This window comes from Aulostomus chinensis, chromosome 8, assembly GCF_037954235.1.
Source record: "Aulostomus chinensis isolate RoL2024-O1b breed Wild chromosome 8, RoL_Achi_v1.0, whole genome shotgun sequence".
Taxonomy (NCBI): domain Eukaryota; kingdom Metazoa; phylum Chordata; class Actinopteri; order Syngnathiformes; family Aulostomidae; genus Aulostomus; species Aulostomus chinensis.
The window spans coordinates 26,032,664-26,053,464 of NC_141327.1; the positions used below are offsets into that span (position 1 = coordinate 26,032,664).

The 20,801-nt window shown below is 42.6% G+C and overlaps 1 protein-coding gene across 1 annotated transcript; it reads left to right on the forward strand.

The window, feature by feature from the left end:
* Positions 1 to 1,656: 1,656 nt before the first annotated feature.
* On the forward strand, positions 1,657 to 6,440 carry hapstr1b (HUWE1 associated protein modifying stress responses b). Its single transcript, XM_086210255.1, has 4 exons — positions 1,657 to 2,100; positions 3,752 to 3,832; positions 3,917 to 4,192; positions 4,761 to 6,440. Exons 1-4 carry the CDS (start codon positions 1,905 to 1,907, stop codon positions 4,997 to 4,999), a joined length of 792 nt encoding a protein of 263 aa, XP_086066381.1. The 5' UTR covers positions 1,657 to 1,904; the 3' UTR covers positions 5,000 to 6,440.
* The last annotated feature ends 14,361 nt before the right edge of the window (positions 6,441 to 20,801 follow it).

Here is a 20,801-nt window from a genome sequence, read left to right on the forward strand (position 1 = left end):
AAATGAATGTGCCCAAATATCTTAAGTTCTATTTCCTCTCCTGGCAGTTTAGTTGGTATGACACGGTGCGTGTTGCTGTTATCTAACAAACCTCATGTCTGTTCAAGCTGTTTACAGTTCTATAGGTTTCATTACAAGAGCCACACAACTTTCTCTCAGATGTCAAGAACGGCAGGCATAGCACATAATATCTTAGTAAAATAAAAATAAAAAGTAAAATACAGGCATGTGCGTGCAATGTTTTCAACTGGCAGGTCCATGTGTAGTATTTACATGTAGTATACTCCTACTGTACCTCACATCCTTGAGAATGTATTTTTCAGGACCGTTCTTGCAGCAGAATCTCCTCTCCTGAACACAGTAATGCAAGTTGGTGAATGTGATTGTCGGCCCTCGTTCCTGGAAATATTCCTCCGCATCACAAACAATCTGCTCTCCCTTCGACATATTTGAACACAGTTGTGATAGCAAGAGAGTGAAAGAAAGAGTAGCTCGGAAAGAGAGAGAGATAAAGCCACAGGAACCACACCTGTGTGATGAGTTCCCGTTATAAACTCTCCCGGTCTTTGGACTCCCTCACTCCTGAGCTCAAGCACTAACACAAAGATGATAGCGTGACATTGAACTTTCCTATCAATAAATCCCAAGAAGCTCTCAAAAGTGCTTGATAATTGCTGACCATAGCACTGAATTCTTGCAGTATGTATACACATGAAGAAAAACCCCTGTTGTTCCTTTTTTTAAAATAAATAAAACCACCGTTAAAGCTTTTACTCAGGAGTCTTAACGAGGGAGAAAAACGTAGGAGCCAACACCAATAGACAAACAACCGTACTCTAAGGCCCGCCACTTTCATGGGCCCATGGAAACTCAAGGAAAATGTGGAAAAGGACATCGTGATAAACAAAAGAGTAAGCTTTTCTGACATGGTGACCAAGATCGAAGCCAGGAGATCCATGTCCAGCACAGGCACAAAAGTCTGACAGAATGACAGATAATCCATTCATCCACTGTGCAAGAAGCATCATTTTGACGGGGTCCATTATCACCAAGGCAATGGCGATGATAACCACCAACCTTTTGTTCAATTTTTTAACGACTTTGTCTACCATAGAATCAAATTTGCACTGCACAAATGCACATAAAATACACAAACATGTGGACAAACGATGAGGCTACAACAATATAGCCATGTGTTATGGTTAATGCGGGTGTAAGAGCCTCTTTTTCTGATGTTTTTGACCCAATGTGATAAAAATATATCTTGCAATAAAGCTGAAAACAATTTTCTTAAAACATTGCATTGCAAACTTCAGTAGCAATATGCTCCCCTGGAAAAGAATTAGGTACTTTAAGTACTGTAACACAAGGCTGCCCACATACTCATGTACATGCAGGAGCAATCGGAGACATACTTTCATATATTTCCACAGCCAGACTGCCCTCTACCGTACAGAATGCTACATGGCAGGCGAAAGACAGTCTTAGGGGCGGGATCGATGTTGTTTTTCTGTGACCTTTTGTTTTTTTGCCGATATCCAATCAGCCTTCGTGTTGGACAGCAAGGACCGCCCATATATGTCACTCCAGCCAATTGTTTTTCAAAATAGAGAGGGAGTGGGCGGGGCCAGATCCAGAAATTCTTAGGTGTTGTCATTTCGGTCTTTAGCTTGGTGTGTGTTTTGCTGGGTGTGCTGGCAGTATTTAGCACACACACACAATGCGACTCTAACAGCGTTGGCTTTTCTTAGCTTGAACGGCTTGTTAGGGATTTCTGAGGTCGTTCTTTAGTAGAAGATTTAAAAAAGAAAAAAAAGATCAAAAGGTGACAGGAAAACCGTCAACCCTCTTGATTTTACACGGAGCTTAGCTTATAAGCTACTAGCTAACGCCTAACGTTAGCCATGGAGGAGCGGAAGGAGGAGGGAGAAGCGGAGATACAAGAGCACGGCCCCGAGCACTGGTTCTCGAAATGGGAACGGCAGTGTTTAGCCGAGGCCGAACAGGACGAGCCAAACGAGGAGGAGACCGAACAAAACCAACAAAAACTATGGCACCTTTTCCAGAACTCGGCCACCGCGATAGCACAGCTCTACAAAGGTCTGTACCAAAATGATGGCTAAGTTTGAGTCGAGCTGTGTTGTGAAGGCTAATATTAAATCATCCCGGCTACGGAGAGAGACACAAAGGGCACTGCTTGAGCTAACTGCGTGAGCTGAATCTAGCTGCCGGTCCGGAGCTTTTTTCGGGGGGGGGGGGGGGGGGGGTGTTTTTGGTCTAACTGGATGCCGTAAAGTGGTATAAGTCTATGAGTTACGTTGTGGTACAAATCGCGCTGTGGTTCTTTGGGGTCCCGGTCCGTTGCTAGCTGCAAGCGGCTAGCACACTGCTAATGTTAGCATTGCACGGTCATACTAAGAGTGCGGGACACTGAATCTGGATACCAAGTAGCTGTCAGAAGACTCCCCGGAGGGGGAAGCTGGTCGTGTAGAAAACGTGGGTTACGAGAATACCCACCATTTGGACCGTGTGTGTTCTTACGGTGATATTTAAGCTTTATTGCTGGTCGGGACCGCCTTAGCCACGGCGTGGGAGACAGTCCTGGACTACTAGATAGAGAACGTCTGGAAAACTGCATTGCGTTCGGTTCTCTAAACCAAACGTGGAGCAGATTACTACAAGTAAAGGTAGCGGTGTGAATACAAGCACCCTTCTGATAAAGCTTATAAAGCAGTAGCAGCTGCAGCAGCAGCATCAAGTTGGACGAGAGTCCGGGGGTCAGGAGTCAACATCGCTCGGTGTATTTGTGCATCCATGATCAAAATGGCAACACACAGGGTTGAATTTGTCGACTGGAAAAGGGTTGTTCATGGTCGCTGATAGTTAAGCTGTAATGTGATTGATTGGACTGTTGCACCGCTGATGGTATCCAGAACAAAATGGCGAAAGCCATAATGTAAATGTTTACACTTTGAAGTCTGCTGAATGTGAACTGTCCCACTACCGCTTTACAACAAGACCTTATGTTCTGTCTGTTTGGAATTTTTTTTCTCCACTTTTGCTGTTGGCATTGTGAAATAAGCACATACCTGCCCCCATCCCTTCTTTTTTCTTTTTTTTTAAATGTCTGCAACTACTTGCCGAGCACTGTCATTATCCCTCTCTGAGTGCTTGGTTTAGATGCATCTGCTTCTAAGCTGCCTTACATTATCCTCACAGACTGCAGTACAGCTGTATCCTTATTAAAGTTAATACCATCTGATCATTTCAAAGGAGCACCCCCCACACCCTGCAGATTAAATGTAAGGATTTGTCACAAAGGTTGAAGTTGTTCAAGGGTCAAGGGTAGTCCAGCAACACGCACGCCCTTTATTGTGAGTCAGGTTTCCAGTATTTCCATATTTTTCATCACCTTTGCTCTGCAGTGACAGTCATACCAGACATTGTAACTGTTAAGACCCCCAGACTTTGAGTCATATTATCAACATTGCACAGAGTGACATTGTCAAGCTTATTAGTAAAATATTATAATTGGAACCTGGCAGCTTTGGTTCAGTCATTGGACTTGAGTTTGCAAATCCCTGGTGCGTCTTAGGGAACATCCAGGAGCAGTTGGAATGGCACATTTCTCATAGTTCAGTGTTGAACTTCTCTAAAGACGGGATTTAGTTTGACTTGGAAAAGTATGGGAGTTCAACAATACTTTTGAAAAATTAACATCACAAATAGAATTTTTAAATTTTATCCACAGATAGAGTGTGTCAACAACAAGGTCTCTCCCTCTGGGTGCCCTTCCAAAATGCAGCCACAGCTGTCACTAATATGTACAAAGGTAAGTGACATGTAGCGTGTTCTACAGCTTGTATTGTTTGTTGATGTTTGTCTAGATTTACTAAAAAACATTTTCTGTCAAAAGAGAGTATGGAAGCTCGCCAGCGGAGCTACGATCTGGGGATCCAGAAAGGCTACCAGCGCAGGAATAAGGAGGTGATTGCATGGGTTAAAAAACGCAGAAGAACCATCAGGCGAGAAGACCTCATCAGCTTCCTGTGTGGAAAAGCCCCCCCTCCAAGGACAACTCGTGCCCCACCCAGAGTCGCCATGGTATCCGCAAGCCGCCCATCACCTCCAGAGACGGGCAACTCTGTGGAGACCGACCTGCAACCCTTCAGAGAGGCCATAGCCCTGCATGGTTAGTCAAGATGCCACGTCAGTCAAGTAGGAGGGTGCTGCGTCTGCGTAGCATGTTAGGTGATATTTACTCCCACTGGGGAGATTATGTTTTCATTGACAGTTTACAAGCGTGAAGCCTGAAATACACCTGGTTCACCGCGGTGCAACGGTCCTTATAGTCAGTAGTCATACTCATTTGGAGCAGCTACACTCATCGTATTCTCTGTGTGTGTGTATATTCCCCTGGTGACGTAGTGAACACGGGCATGCATAAGAAATCACGCTGCTTAACCCCCCCCCACCACCACCACCACAATGCACTACATCATCTCAAGTGTGTTTTAGGTGTAACATGTAGTTACATTTTTGAATCGCCTGGATTACGCAAAAAATATTCTGATAATTTCATCTCACTCGGTGTAGGGTTGGAGTCAAGGAGCTCAAATTCAATGTAGCATCTTCATCAAAAAAATATTACGGAGAACTTTGAGGAGGTTTGCACTCATTGTGTGTGTCCCTTAAGTTCCTGGAGTATTTTTTTTTTTTTTTTTTTTTTTTTTTGCCTTATGTTTCGTTTTTCTTTACAGGCCTCAGTGGTGCCATGGCAAGCATTTCTGTCCGCTCTGGTCCTCCTGGTTCACCAACTCACCCCGCCCAGTCCCTCAGTCGCCGTAGAAATGGTCTTCATGATGTGGACCTCAATACCTTCATTGCTGAGGAGATGGCGCTTCATTTGGATTCTACAGCCAATCGTAAAAGAGGCCCTGCCCCCTGTAGTGATGTCATCACAGACTCACCAACTCATAAACGTAACAGGATGCTCTGAACTTTTCCTAGACCACTAATTCCTTCTGTCCGCTTCTTGGTGGCCGACTGGACAGCAGACGAGAACTGATGTTGGTCATCCATTGAAATCTTCCTTCTTTTCGTCTTAGTTAAAATGCTACAAATAAAGAAAACCTTAAATATTGCCAACATGCTTATTTCTCCCTCTCTGTATTTTTTTTCTCCACACCTGTTGTCTTCTCCACTCTCTACATATTCTGGTTTTACAAATACATCCTTTCTTTCCTGTTTGGTTGCCCTCATTGGAGATCTGATAACACACCACACTTTAGATTCTTAAATTGCAGAATGATGCATTTAGACATGGTTTCTTTCGCTGGGGCTCCTTTTTATGTTTTACATCCAATAATCAGATGAATCGATGCCTACTACTTGCTGACCTCTTCTCTTCGTTCCTTAAGCGTACTTCCTCTGCTGGCCAATCCAGACTGGACTGAAACCTGGGCTCCTCAGGTGGCTAAACCGCCTCCCTGCTGTGTGGCTTCACTCAAAATGCTTAGCAGTGTGTGTACCATTCTGCTGCTGCTCTGTGTTTGTGTACCTGACAGCAGAACTGCCACTTACTGTGTTGTACTTGTCTTTGCCTTTGAGAAAGCTGCTACAGTATCTCTGGTTGTTGTGCAACTCTCTGTCTGCGTGTGTGTGTGTGTGTGTGTGTGTGTGTGAGTGTTTGTACGTGTGCTTGTGGATGCTGGGTTTTGACAAACTTGGCACCTACTGGGCTGATACCTTCCTGTTTTACTTAAGTTTGTATTTTAGTTGCTTTCTACAGCCAAAAGCAGGGTTTTATCACAAAGCAGTTTCAGTCCAATTTGCACAGATAATTGCGACGCTTATTACTGTTGGAGCAGGCTGACACTTTGAATAAAATAAAAAATATTTACTTAACTTTTTTTTCTGTCCAAATGCCCCTATTCTGCAATTTTCTAATATCACAAAATGCAGTATTTGTTTACAGATAATTCAAATGTACACTATGTTACTCAGATTGAATAAGTACTGGTTCATCTGTTTGTATTAAGAGCAGTGACAGTGTTTAAACACTTGCATTCTACCGACGTCATGTTTACATCAGGCCCCTTGACAAGAACGTGAAGTGTCATGCTTTTATCTGCGGGAACAGAGAGGGTTCCATCACGGTCACACTTGTAATTACAGCTTTAAAACTAGAAAATTTCAGGAGGCCGACGGCTGTGATATTTTATTTTGTTAAGCCAAGTGGTGGACTTCTAAGTGTGATGGTTCAACAAGGCGCACAACACTTGTTAAGGTCACACTGCTTTGTGATATGATCTTGTGTAATGTGTGTAAATAAACATGTAGGTGCTGTCATATGTGGTACATATTGTAAAAAGTGCAAATTCATTGGGATGTTCATGTACAATAATGATTCTGACATTAAAGAAAATACAAGCATTTAACTAAGATGTCTCGACTTTTATACGAGTTGAATTCCGCACTTTGCAGAGCTTATTTTGATCCAGGTCAGTCTCCGCTGTCAGAAGTTATTTTTGGATAACTAAGAGCCCAATTCAACAAAGGAAGGATGAGGAGTGCAACAAAGTGGAAAAACCTGAGAGTTTCAGCTATTCTATATTGCAGTGCCTGCTCGTTTAAAAGCCTTGTTCCCTTTTTCCTTGACAGAGCATGATGTTCAGTTTTCTATCTTCAGTCATTAAGAACCAGAGAACAAAGGATGTGCTGAGAAGGGAACTGTATGTCTCAAGCGATTACTGTAACCTCCATAGCAGAGTTCTGTAAAAACAGTTTGGCAACAAACCTCAAATTGGGGAAAAAAAAAAAAAAAAAAATCATCGCAGTACAGCTTCTCCACCACATGAGGGCGACCGGTTTCTGCTTGCCTTTTAAAAGGAATCGTAAATTACACTAATGTGCATACAAGAACATTTGCATAACCTTATTCCTACCACAGGAGAACACGTAGTTACTGTAATCTGAGTTTCATGCATGCAGCCAGCAGTAAGTCATGCATGGTAAGACTCATTTTGTCTACAAAAAAATAAAAATAATCACAAAATAAAACTCACTTTCTGAATCAATGGCACTGTGATTTAGTTCTTCCTATCCTCTCTTAATTTGCTGAAGTGAAATTGTGTTTTTTAAAGAGATAAATCCTCCCTCTAGTCAGAAAAGGGTTTTACCTTTTTCCCCCACAGTGGAATGCTTGAGATTAACAGCAGGATGATGTATGTGCAGAGTTTGACATCGGGCTACCAATTTTAACATTCACTGGTCAAAGTGTACATTTTCTCTGTGCTGGTGTGGAAATCGGATTTCAAGAGGCGGTCCTTGGAGCATGATTTGGGACAGCACAAATATTTTGGAAGGTGGTTCTGGTCCGAAATTCGGGATAAACTCGTACAATGTTGAGCTTGGAGAGTGAGGACGGACTCCAGAAGAAGCAGCTGTCCAGCAGTTAAACCAGTTAAATGAAAAATTCTTATAGGACTTTAATGCGGTATTCATAATCGTTTTTACACGCAAACAGTTCCAGGCATACATCATAGTGTTTCAGTGTTTTTGTACCTGTCTATACATGTGGATGGGATGTTTAACACATGTTTACACATGACGTGGTTGTAAAACCCAGGGGGCAAAATTATGTACAATGAAATTAGATGCCAGAGGGTGAGAGTAAACGAGGGATACTGAGAGGCAGATCATGACAACACATTATTCAAATTGCAACATTTTATGGGTCATTTGAGGGACCTGTGTGCATTAGTGTACAGTTAGTCGCACGTCTGATGACTAATTGAGGTGGTTATGCACACAGCGCTGGTGGAACCTTGTAGCGTTGTAAAATGTATGTTAGCGAGATAGAGCTGAGTTGACATGAATGTCAACATTAAAATAAAAGCTGCCGGGCTGTTTTTCTGCACGACTAGGCATTTTGAGGAGGAAGACAGAGGAAGAGGAAAAGGAGGACATGTGAGAAATAGAGGAGGGTACATCGGCAGAACAAAAATTACCATTGAACCTTGAAGTCATTTGTGTCTGACGCATACGGAACAATATCTGAGTTGGAATTGGCATGTTTTTTTTTAACTCTACTTTTTTTTAATCGACATTGTGATTTATGACGAAAATGAATAAATAAAACAACAGCAGTCAAGAACACTGGTATCATTCATCATCAGAAGGAGGGGGCGTCCACAGCTGTGGAATTGAGTGGGATGCTAAGGAATTGTGGGTATTGTAGCTTGAATCTATTAACATCAGATCTCAAGCTAGTATCAAAAATTCAGGTAGGACCATCAGAATATGACCTGCTGGGTCACTCTGTTACACTTCTTATGATCCTGCATATGTAGGTTTTTTTTCTGTAACTTTATACAAAACATTCAAGAAATATTCATTACCGCCACTGGCCACGACACAAGACAACAATCTAAACTATGAACACTGGGATTATTTACTTCACTCCCTCATCCAAATGTGCTCTCAGGCACTGAAAGTTGGTAGAGATTAGTGAATTGGTATAATATAGGTCCACTGATGTCATCAGGCGTGGGTTCAGTACCCAACACTTTAGTTTTATAGCACATTAAATATCCATTTAATCAAAATGCCTTTGTCTCTGTCTCAACATACAAATCAAATGTCCTTCAATCACAGTTTAATTAAAAGAGGACCACTCCAAACCTAATTTGGGGAGTTGTTGAGCCATCGGTGTGTTTGATTAATGGAATAAGAGAGTTTGAACGGTTTGTCTTTGAAAGAAAATTAATTCAAGCACTGAAGGGAGTCGGCCCACAGAGGCAGCAATCACGGGGAGGTCCCAGCACAAAATAGAATGAATTTGGTTTTTAAGATGAAAAAGGAGGTAATATGCATGAACTTGAAGTGACACGATATGAGAAATAGGTTGACAATAGAATTAGAAAAAGATCATTTCAGATGCACTGCAGGGATCAGCACACTTCAGCTGAATGTCACTGCCAAGAAATCCAGGAAACCTGGCTGGTTCTCAAACTGCCACTCTCTCTTACTATGGTTTGATTTTTTTTTTTTTTTGGGGGGGGGGGGTGTTTCTGGATCTTTTAGACCCTCACTTCCTTCCATCTCCCTCCATCCTCCTTTTAACTTCTCTTCAGCTCCCTTAGTATCTCCAATGTACCTCCTCACTTTCCAAACTTTGCTTATCATTTAAAGGTACTATGTGTGAGAACTTTCCAGCTGTAAAATTCATTCATCTTCCACATTCCAAACAAAAGAGGGCAGCATATCACCATTTTAAGTCAATCTACTGAGTCCATGTACTCAGAAGAAGAAGAAGGAAGTCACTGTACAACTCACAATGAAGTTTGTCCTTTGCACGCCCATCAGTGGAGCAGGTGGCTGTTAGCGGCACCAAGGACCAACTCCAATTCTTTCTATCACTGCTTTTGTAAAGGAATATTAACTTTGAGAATACATATGTAAGCTAATTACCTCTCAAGGAGACTGAACTCCTAAAAAAAAAAGGAGTTAGAATGTTAATCTGTGGACTGATGCCTTGTGTTTTCTGAAATCTTGCTAACACCAAGTTTTAAAGGGCTACTGAAAACATAGCAATTGCAAAAATGTGCTTTTGTATTTCCTCAAAATTTAGAAATGCCTTGTTTACTAAAATGTTAAATCTTATAAAATTGTTTTGTTAAAAAATATAGACATATTTATAATATCTATAAAATATATATATATATTTATAATATCTATAATATATATATATATATATATATATATATATATATATATATATATATATATATATATATGTATCTCAACAATGATGAGCAAACAAATGCTACCAGACATTTTGGTGTCTGCTTTCCTCAGTGGCTGCATGCCAAATTTGCCTCCCAGGGCTGTTGTTGTGTTTGGCCCCTAATATATACTGTCAGACTTGTACCTGAAATATTGCATTTTCCCTTCCTGCTGCAATTTAGTTTCCACTTTCATTTTCAAGATCTTTTCATACAGATAACGTATCAGTTATTTAAACCAACGGCAACCAAATTGGGCAACAATTGAAGGGACCTGTAAACTCAACTGTTCAGGCAAACTCCAATTAAATTTACTTGCATAATGAGGAGCAGCAGAAGGTTTCATTTTCAGTGGCCCCAACTCAGCAGTCACTTGACATATTGGTCATCCCTTAATTTGAGATCTGGATTCAGATCAAAAATGTTTCCACTTGTGAATATTATAACAAATTTAGACCAAGTCTTGGTATTGGCTCCTGTGGGTCCTCGACGAAAGCAGTTTTCTGTAAAATAAGCAGTTTCCCTTTTTGTTTTTTTAGTGTTGATACTTGGTTCCACGTCTCTGTATGATCTGACAGCTGGTTTGACCTCAGTGCAGACACACGCTCACCAGCAGCTCTTGACAAAGCACTGCTGTCTATCCTCACTGAATCATGGCCAGAGAACCACCGGAACTAAAGATAGTAATAAAGGAGGTGCCACAGTCCTTGATATGCTGGAGAAAAGCTGCCAGGTCATCAGCACACACTTGACCTCTGACGTTTGGGGCTTACCCAGAGCTATACAGTTTGATCCCCTGTCTCCATCAGTCCATCACTGCAGAGGAGGATAAAGAACTGCGTCGACTGCATTGTCTTACACCACATCCAGCCAGAATATCTGTTCTTCCTTTCCTTTGCGAACGTTTCACCGTTGTTTTTGTTTCATCATGATTCTGAAGGCTGTAAAAGCTGCTTTTTGATGGAACCGGAGACGAGGAGCAGAGCTGACCGCAAACTGTTTCACACTTCAAAAGGAGAACTGTGCGAGAGTGTGTATGTGTGTATGTGTGCGCGCGCATGTGCGTATAGGAGAGGGAGAGAGAGAGAGACGACAAGAAGCAACAAGTGTCTGAATGTTCCAGAAAACCCCTTGAAGATGGCCATCTGGGCCGTGCTGATATGAGCTCACACACACACACACACACACATATATATAGGTGTCTCCTAGGATGCCGTCTGGTCTGAAGAGAGAGTTGGTGCTGTGTCTTATGAACCATTACAGACAAACACACACGTCCGCTCCGTCACAGTGTGTGTGTGTTTCTGCGTGGGTTTGACGGTCAGGGAGTCTTCAACGGCAGACAGCTGGCGATCAATGATGCAATAGTTATCTCTCGTTATCCCTAGCATGAACACAATGGATAATGGTAATTGCTGCACCAGCTTGCACTAATTGATAGAGGACAGTGTGCTCACACTCTCACATACACATAAACACATTAGCACACGCAGATAAACAGAAGCCAATCACACAGACTGAGAATGCGTCCCCTGAGAGACGGAGCAGCCAGAGAGATGAGGGAGATAGAGAGGTGGAGGAGATCGAGAAGGTGGAGAAGAGGAAAGAAAGGTTAAACACTCTCCAGAGACGGCAGCGAGTCAGGGCTCTTAGTTTTGTGGATATAGACTACGGTAGGTGAGCAGTGTGTGGCGTGCATTAAAACACAAGGTCTGTGAGATTGTCTCCTATTTTTGGGTCTCTGTCTTTGTGAATGTTCCTCCTCATCAAGAAGGAGTCCCCTCCTTCCTTCCCTCCCTCTTGCTTTCTCAAACATAAACATGCTTGCGCGCACGCACACACACACACACACACACACACACCAGATCTTCAGAGCTCCCTGCGCACCAGCATGTCCCTGTCTTCCACAAACGCCATGAAAAAAAACCCATGAGCTGATCACCATAGCAACACGTTATATATCTTCCAGCAATATTTATCCAACCCAGAGAGGAGGAGTCGTGGCAGTTGGGGGTAGATGGATGAGGGGAGGTAGAGGTGGTGGTGGTGTGTGTGAGGGGGTGTCATGATGCAACTCCGCTAAAAATCAAACGGTCATTATAGGAGAGGGGCTGCGGTTCTAGCTGGTAGCCACAGAGTGGCAGCAGCGTCCAACACAGGAGGACACCATCGCCAAGCATCAACCACAAGACCCTCGTCTTTCAGCGGTGTGCCACACAGAGCTTACAGGCTGCAGGTTTTCATCTCAACCAAACACTACACTCCCTCAACTCACTTCTTACTTCACAGTGTTGCAGGGAGTGAAATGCGCTTGTGTGGTTTGTCGCTGGAGTGAACGTCTGCGTGCTCTCTGTGGCACATGAGTGACAACCACTGGACTAGATAAAGAAGACTGAAAAGAGGAAGCAATTCCAGTGCGTCTTCAAAAGCAACACCTACCAGTGGGATGCTGGGAACACAGTGAAGGATGGAGAAAATGATTGAAGTGGAGAAGAGAAAAGAAAATGAATGGTGGGGCAGAGAGAGAGCAGGGATGATTGCAAGGTCCCCCTCCTCCCCAAGCATAAGGATTAGATGTTGTGCTGCTGGCTGCAGATGGGTATGCGTGTGCACAGTGTGTAATGTGTCAGGGTGTGTATGTGTGTTTGCGTGTATGTGGGGGTTTATTTTTTGGGCTCAGGAAGCAGGTTAAGCAAGGAGGGAGAGAGAGAAGAAAAGGAGGGAGAGGGAAATGAGGAGGAGGAGAGGAGGGAACTGGATGAAAGGATGTAGGTGAGTCTAGGAGGAGAGGAGGCCTAAATCCTCACTGAGCTCATGGGAGAGAACAAGGAGAGACACCGAGAGACTAATGATGTGAGAAAAGGCAAAATGTAGAAAGACAGAAGAAAACAGGAAGAGACTGACAGAGAGTGTGTGTGTGAGTGAGAGACATATAGACAGGAAGGGGAGTAAAAAGTGTAAGTGCAGTGCAAGTCTCCATGCTCACAAGTTTATATAAAAAACCCAACAGGACCTGACAAGAGTCTGATAGGATCAGCTCCTCGATGTGCTCACTCACTCATACACACCTACACACTTGCCCTAACACACACACTCACAGTCCCACTTGCCCTCTCTTCAACACCACTCCACTTTTCCAATATTCTGTGCTCGGAGTGATATTTCGTTTTGGTACATTTTAAATTTTTCAGTAGGCTTCACCTGGTGTGACTTCATGAGCCATTAGGCTTCGTCGGTGCCCAACCTGTACATTACCTCTGTGGCTCAAATAAAGCCCCTCGCAGGACTCTTTTCACCATGAACTTAAAAAAGTGAGCCTGCAAAACAGGAGGTTTGCACAGTTGTTTTCAGCCAAGTGACTCCAGCTGTCACCTTGTTGAGATGTTTCTCAGGAGGTCAAGAACATGCAACTGTGCAGATACTTTAGTGTTTAGTCTTAAGCACTAAAACGAGTAGTAGACCCCGCATTGCGTAGTAGTGGCAGGTGATGTTTACATTCAGATGGAATCAATGCCAGAGGGAGTCCATTAAGCTTGTTTTTTTTTCATGCTGGACAGACAAATTTCTTGGTTCAAACTCAAGGAAGTAACAAGGCAGGTATGGGTGGCATTCACAGAGAGTGGAAGTGGGCGGCTCAAGTCCCGTCGTGTCTCACAACAGTAACACAAACTATGATCAACCCATTGTTATTCTGCTACAGAAAAAAAAAAAAAAAAAGTAAAATGCTGCGGCGTGTCTGTGTTTCTACAAGTGAATCATAGGTGGCGCTGAGCCGAGGATGCCATGACAGTGTGCTTCTGATACAACACCTGGGAGAATACATATTCACACGTGTGAAATGTTTAGGGAAAGCAAAGTCTCAGCAGACCTGAGTGGACCTCTACACAGCAGCCACTTTGACGGATCACAGCTGGGTTCACACAGGTCAAATTAATCTAATTATTTATAGTTCTATTCTATTTAATGTCCAGTGCTCAGTAGCTGGGCCCGAGTCCACCAAAATGGAGCAGGGCCATAATTAATGCTATCAATTACAGCTGTGTTTACCCCGAAATGACACGTCAAAATGACTGCTGTGAAAAGGGACCAATCACAGCAGAGACTGTAATAACCAATCACAGCAGGCCAAGCGAGACGATGACTAATGGGCCGAGCCGTAACGAGCTCCAATCTAAATGTTCTCAGGTGCTGTGGTTGTGGGGAACCGACTTACCTCCCTGATAGTTGGTGCAGCCACTCAAGAACCTGCTCCTGAATGAGGAGGGCTCTCAGAATCCAGCAGCAGCTGAGCAGACCTGGGTGATCCTGCAGGCTGTCAAACTGCAAGTCAGAAAGAGACGTAAGAAAACCCTTCTTGGTGACCCAGGAAGAGAAGTCACTGAGCGGCCCGGCTCAGCAGGTACAGGGACACTTATGTGCTTTTACTACCAGACAGAGGGAGAATAATTTCTGGGAACTGAACCTGCTAGACATATAATTTGGGTGGTAGTACTCAGCGATTCAAAAGGGTCTAAATCCACTTTCTTAGCTGAGGTCACTTTGAAAGCTTGTTAGTGGAAAGGGCATAATTTTCATTTCAGCTCAGGGGAGAGACCCACAGAGACCTGCTCCATCCTAGATGATATTCTTCCTTAACAAGCACAACACACGAGTTAATCTACTGCATAATGTACTCTGTGTCTGGCATCAGCATGACATGGAGAACCCAACAATGACTTCAGGAGGAGGGAACATGATCTACACGGTTTGTGCACACTGAATCTTCGATCTTATTGAAGTAGCCGTTCAGTAATTTACCCAGATTCCTACACCCAGTCCAGTATAGTAGAAATGATAATACTGTAGCGATATCTGCTGAAGTTCAGGCTGCTGGTAAAGTTCACAATTTGGAGCAATAATGACTACCAAAATGCAAATTTGAAAAACAATGTTATATTGCCGTTCAATGACATGTAAAAATGGACCAATCACAGGCAAGGAGGAGGAGGCGCTTCACCACCTTGAAGGCTGGATGTTTCTTTCTCTCTCATTAAATGTGCTAATTATCCACTTTGTCAAAAGAAATGTTACATTTGTGCCACATTTATCAGCAGCTTAAGAGATGCAAAATTGTCAAATTACAATCATTTTGTGGTGAAATTATACAGAAACAAAAGCATTTTAAACTTAAGATATTTTTTACAGTACAATTCTACTTACGCGCCATTTCCTTCTTATTTTCAACTGCATCTGATGGTCTTCCTGATGGAGTTTGCAGGGATGAAGATCAATCTGAATCATAGCAATGACAAATGTGCCAACAAATCCACCCCTAAAATTATTTGTAAAAAATATAAGTACACTTTAGTGAATTATCCTTTTAAAAACTGACCTATTAGCTGCTGTGTCTCCTGACCAATGACCACCATTAGCGCTGCTTTCTTCTTGGCTTCAACATCATGGTTTCTGTAGACATGCTGCTCTGACAAAATGATCATTGCTACGCATGGAATAACACAGGTGTCAGGTGAGGTAAAATGTCTAAATTATATTTATAATTATTGGTTTGAGCTGCAGCCCTCTGTTTGTCCTAAGTATTAACGAACATGGGTTCTAAAGCGCAGAGTCACTGACAGTCTGCGTCTCAGACGTCTGAGGTGCGGTGAGACCGTCGTACGCACTCTATAGAGTTAATTGAGTGGGGTTAATGATTTATATGATTGATCTGGGGCGACAAGCCTCAACGTCTCCTCACAAAATTACACGAGCGGTTAGCGGAAGAGCGTGGGGGTGGATGAGATTTGACCTGACATGCTGCTGAATTTTTCAAGTCTATCTTAATACAATACACATCTATGCGTAGATGAAGGAAATTGGGCGCTGTAATCATCCTTCGTCTCCATACTGGTCACAGAGTGATCCCTGTCATGTGCAAGCAAATCATAAAAAGCCTGAAAACAAGTATTCAATGAAATGTAAAGTTCAGCCATAGTAGCAGCAGGCTGCAGCATTTGGGGTCACCCAGTTTCTATTTCTTTGCTGAGCTGAGGAGGAACAGTAACCCAAAAAGAAGCATTTATATACCTTTTTTTTTTTAAAAAGAACTCTGTGGTACAAAGCTACTAAATTTGGAAACTTAAAGTTGAATAGGGTTTTGTTTTGTCCCTAACTTCTTACAATAAAGTAATTTAAGGTTGAGGTTCCTTTGACAGAATGGAGAGGATGGCTGATGACAGCAACAATCAGTCTGTGTTAAAATTACATGAAGAATTCACACCAAGCTTTTAGAGTGTTTGCTGAATGTCGAGTGAACAATGACTTTGTTCTGGTTTACTTCTATGGGGGTTTCCATTTCTCAAAGAGGAGACTGGATTTGAATTATTGAGGTTTCAACTTGCTGAAGGCCAGTACAATATATCTTGGAGAAAAGAACAAGCTCACATGGGCAAAACTGTAGTGTATTTAAGTTGTAGACTTTTGCAACTTTAAAAAAAAAAAGTTGGATCACAATACCCATTAAAAACATGGATAGATATGAGAAAAAATGATTGCAAAGACAGATTTCAGTACAAAAAGTGATTGAAGCAATTAGTTTTCTGTTCTGTAAAGGAACGCAAAGAAGAACCTCCACTGTTAGGGCAGAGCTGAAGAGAACTCTCTTTGTTTTCTTATAGTTCATTGAAGAGCTGGAGGATCTGTCCATTCATCCTTTTTCTACCACTTATCCTATTGAGGGTCGTGGGGGGTGGAGCCTATCCCAGCAGCCGTCAGGAGAGAGGTGGGGTTCACCCTGGACGGTTTGCCAGTCCATGGCAGGGCCAACACATAGAGACAGACAACCATTCACTCACAGTCACACCTACGGTCAATTTAGAGTCTGGATTAACCTGGTCCCCTCTTGATGTCTTTGGACTGTGGAGGAAGCTGGAGTACCAGAGAGAACCCACACAGGAACAGGGAGAACATGGAGACTCACACAGAAAGATCCTGTGCTGGAGCCGGGGCTCAAATCCGGAACCTTCTTGCTGTGAGGTGACAGTGCTGACCACTGCACCACCGTGCCGCAAGCTGGAGGATCTCACAGATAATGTGAAAGAACCACCATCTCTTGCTGCCACATTGCAAAGAGTGGCATGAAATGTGTTCAAACGACATGACGACAAAATGGAAATAATGCTGATACAAATCAATTAGGATTAATTTCCTCAGGCACATGAATTTCACGCTTGAAAAGCATCAGGCTCTGTTGTTAAAACCTAAAAAAAAATGTAGTAAATCATTAAAGATGTGTGCAACCACCATGTTAAGCAGTTGTGGGCCTTTTATGCCAGAGCTCTGCCCTTCTTTACACCCTGCATAGCAGAATAAAACAGCCGCCTCGACTTTCAGATAGTGTTTTTTTTTTTTTTTTTTAATTTTTGGAAAAGACTTTCCTGTCCAACATCTGAGCAGAGACGTTAACCTCTATCAGATGGCCTGAGTACATTTTAGGCTATGGGTCTTAATAAAAAAAAAAAAAAAAGACCGCTACCATCTTGAATATATTCTGGCCTCCAAGCAGTGGACCAAAACAGTTTCCAGAGAAGTCAAGTTAATCCTGTGTAGAAGTTATATGGATTTAGGAACACCTTATCCCCATTTCCCCTGAGGTCTCCTGTCAAAAGTGCTGCAGGAGTGTGAGGTTGAGCTGTGTTCACTCTCCTGGCATAAAGTCAACCCTAAGCAGAGGAATCCCCCAGGAGCAACTGGAGGAAGTTAGGGGGAAGTTGCTGGGTGGACGTCATCTGACCCGAATAAATGTCTAGAAAGTGGAAGGGTGGATGCATGTATGATTAATCTTAAAGCCATAATGAGGGTTTCTCAGCTATCTAGTTCACTAAGTTACACTTCTTTGATTCTCAGCCATTCAAAATGCATTTAAATTTTTCAAACTGCTGACACACATCAAAGAATCCCGATGAAAAATTGATATGAAATATTTTGTTTGCATACTATAATTACTATGCTGGAAGGCTTTCATATAGCTGTGCGTGTAGCTGGTGGGAGTCCACCTTTAAATACTCAGCAGGGTTTGTGTCTAATGGTTAAACAAAGACTTTTGTGCTGCGCTACTGCTTGAATTAGGAATACATAATTGAGCAGTATTACATTGATAATCTCCTTATTAATGGTTGAGGTTTCTTCCCTCGAAGCACGTTCCTCTCACTAAAAAAGGACAACTGCTCCTTGACTTTGGCACACACCCATAGAAACGCTCCATAAAGTAAGGTAATACAAGCGTCCGTGACTCATCTGTAATTCATGCATGAATACAAGCAGGACTCGGCGTGAATTAACATGAATAAATGTACAACATGAAGTCATGAGGGGCCATGCTAATGAACGTGGGCAAAGTTTTGACTTTATATTAGAGAATGTTAAAAAAAATGACATTGTGCTATGTAACTGTTGGGCCTGTCACTCAGCTTGTTGGCAAAATAAAGTAAAAATAAAGCATAAAGCAGGTTAGAATCTATGCATGGTCTTCCTCTTATCATATACTGTAAAACTGTACTAATGACAAATTCTGTTTTGACATTTCATATTTAAACTGATAATTGTTTTAATTGTGGTCAAGAAATGTAATATGATATTAATGTAGTATAAAGAGAGCTTAAGTCAGAGTCACTTAGTCATCATTTGGGAGATTTAAAATTCGTTGAGATGCCTTCAAGGAATACAGCAGAAAGGATTCATTAAAAATGAAAAAAGCGGATTTGAGTAGTTATAATGAAATGTTTTTAAATATACAAAAAGGCAAATGGGTCAAGTAATATGCTCAAACTAATGTCCAATGGAAATTACTATGCATTTTAAATAAATCATTACTCCATACAAAAATGCAAATCAAATTAACTCTTGGCTTTGCTCTTAAAGTGCCAAATCTCATTTTGACCCAGCTTGTAATTCATGTACCGGTAATATCACTTGGCAACCTGTTGAAGAGGAGGAGGAGGAGGAATTGCCTGGTGAGGAACTTACTGACATGGTACATGTTTCCAATATAAGGATGAAGAAGGTTGGTGGTGGAGGGAGAGGAGACCCCTGGGTCCAACCAGGTGTGCAGTGACCTGTGTTCCTTCCAGAAAGTCCCCTGTAGAGTTGTTTCTACAGGAGCTGATTGAAGGAACTCTTCTGGAGATGACAAACTAGGTGCAACAAGTGGAGTGAGCTGAGCCAGCCAGATCTACAGCAGCCATTTGGACATGTCATTGCAGGGTAAACACAGGTGTGATTAATAACATTAATTAAAGCCCTGCTGCGTTTAGATGGACCAGAGCTCTTCTATTGTGCACGCTAGCTCACTGGAACGGCTCTACGCACTAAACGGAACGAGATTCTAATTAATTTGATCAATCAGATGTGTGTTTACTCTGCCGCACCACACAAAATGGCTGCTGTGGAAAGGGCAACTCTCACAGATACAGTAAAGGAACTATAGCTAGTACATGGCGGGTTCAGGCTAGTAGGGCATCATCTCAGCAGGCATTCACGACAAGACCGGAACACAGCGAAGAAGCTGATCTTTGGAACCTACAGTTACTGTGACATCAAATAGTAGCCTTCCCAGTTAAACTGCAGCTATGCTGAAAGCATGCAGTTGTGAGGGAGGAGAAACCCTGATGATCCGAGGGGCCCAAAGTGATGTGTTTCAATGGGATCTGAAACTCTAGCTGCACCCCTGTGCGAACTTACCGATGGGAAAAAAATAACAGGGCTCCTTGAGTTCACATGAGGTTTCTGGAAAGGTCCAAGTCTCTAAAATAACTAACATTAGAGGCAGGGATAAATAAATAAATAATAACCTAACGGTTGTGCTTTCCATGAGAGAAAGAGAGACTTCCCACAGAACCTGTACCCTGGTCTCTGCTACAGACCATCACATTGCTGCATCTTCTCTCATTAGCCCCTGACAAGTAGCTGTTTGAGGAAGCCGACCATGGTGGGAGGAGTACATAAAAGTAAACCTGAGCCTGCCAGACTCTGACGTTTGCTTCCACTGAGACACATGCTCTTGTGCCGGCCAGCCCGCCCCCACCAAAGGAAAAAAAAAAAAAGGAATAAATGTGCTCCTGATGAGCACTCCTCGTACAGTTGCTGCTGTAAGCATCAGGGAGGGGGAAAAAAAGCCCCAAATCACTCTGAAATGGGGAGTCGACAACCTCAACAAGGCAATGCACTTTTTTCATGCAATATTCATGGACATCGCTGCAAAGGGCAATGCATTATTGCACTTTTGTGTAAGAAAATAAGTATCAATTTTTGAGTGATTTATTGTTTGTTTCTTTTGTTGCAGGTTACCTGTGTATACATAAATGTAACACAATCACGACCCTGGTGGTCTTTTACAACATACTCAGTGTGTCTGGCTCCAATTTGTATGCACAGTGGACTGAGACAGACCCAGTCTGGACTCATGGGAAGTACCACAGGTGGAGGCTGTTACTAGATGATGATGATGATGCCAGGTTCTTCCCTAACACACTTGGTGTCAGTTTCCAGCAGGGTGCAAACTCCTGACCTTTACTCATGGGAAGGAGGGGCCAATCCTACCCGACAGGGAGGTCAAAATGAGTCTCAGGTGCCAAAAATACAGCTCATATACAAACAGGGTACAAATAAATGAAAATCCTGATTAAGAGAGTGGTTCCACTAGCTCTGACAAGCTGTTATGGGTGCTATAAGATAGGTTTAGGAATGAAAAAACAAAAAATTGATAGATTAATGCAGTAGAATACAAACTTATTGATGGGATCTGAATGGAAAACTAATACCCATCTCCAGCTGCAAAGTCTTGTGTTTGCTGTCACCCCTTCCTGCCCCCTGATGTGGCCTTTAAGGTGTTTTAACAAGCAGCCTGTCACTAGAGAAATGCCCCCTCCCCCCAAAAAATGAAGTGAAAACACCTGAAATGGCCAAAGAAATTAACGTGGTGCCATCGAGTGACACCTGGTCGACAAGAATGGTCAGTAACTACATTTGGTGACTTCCTGG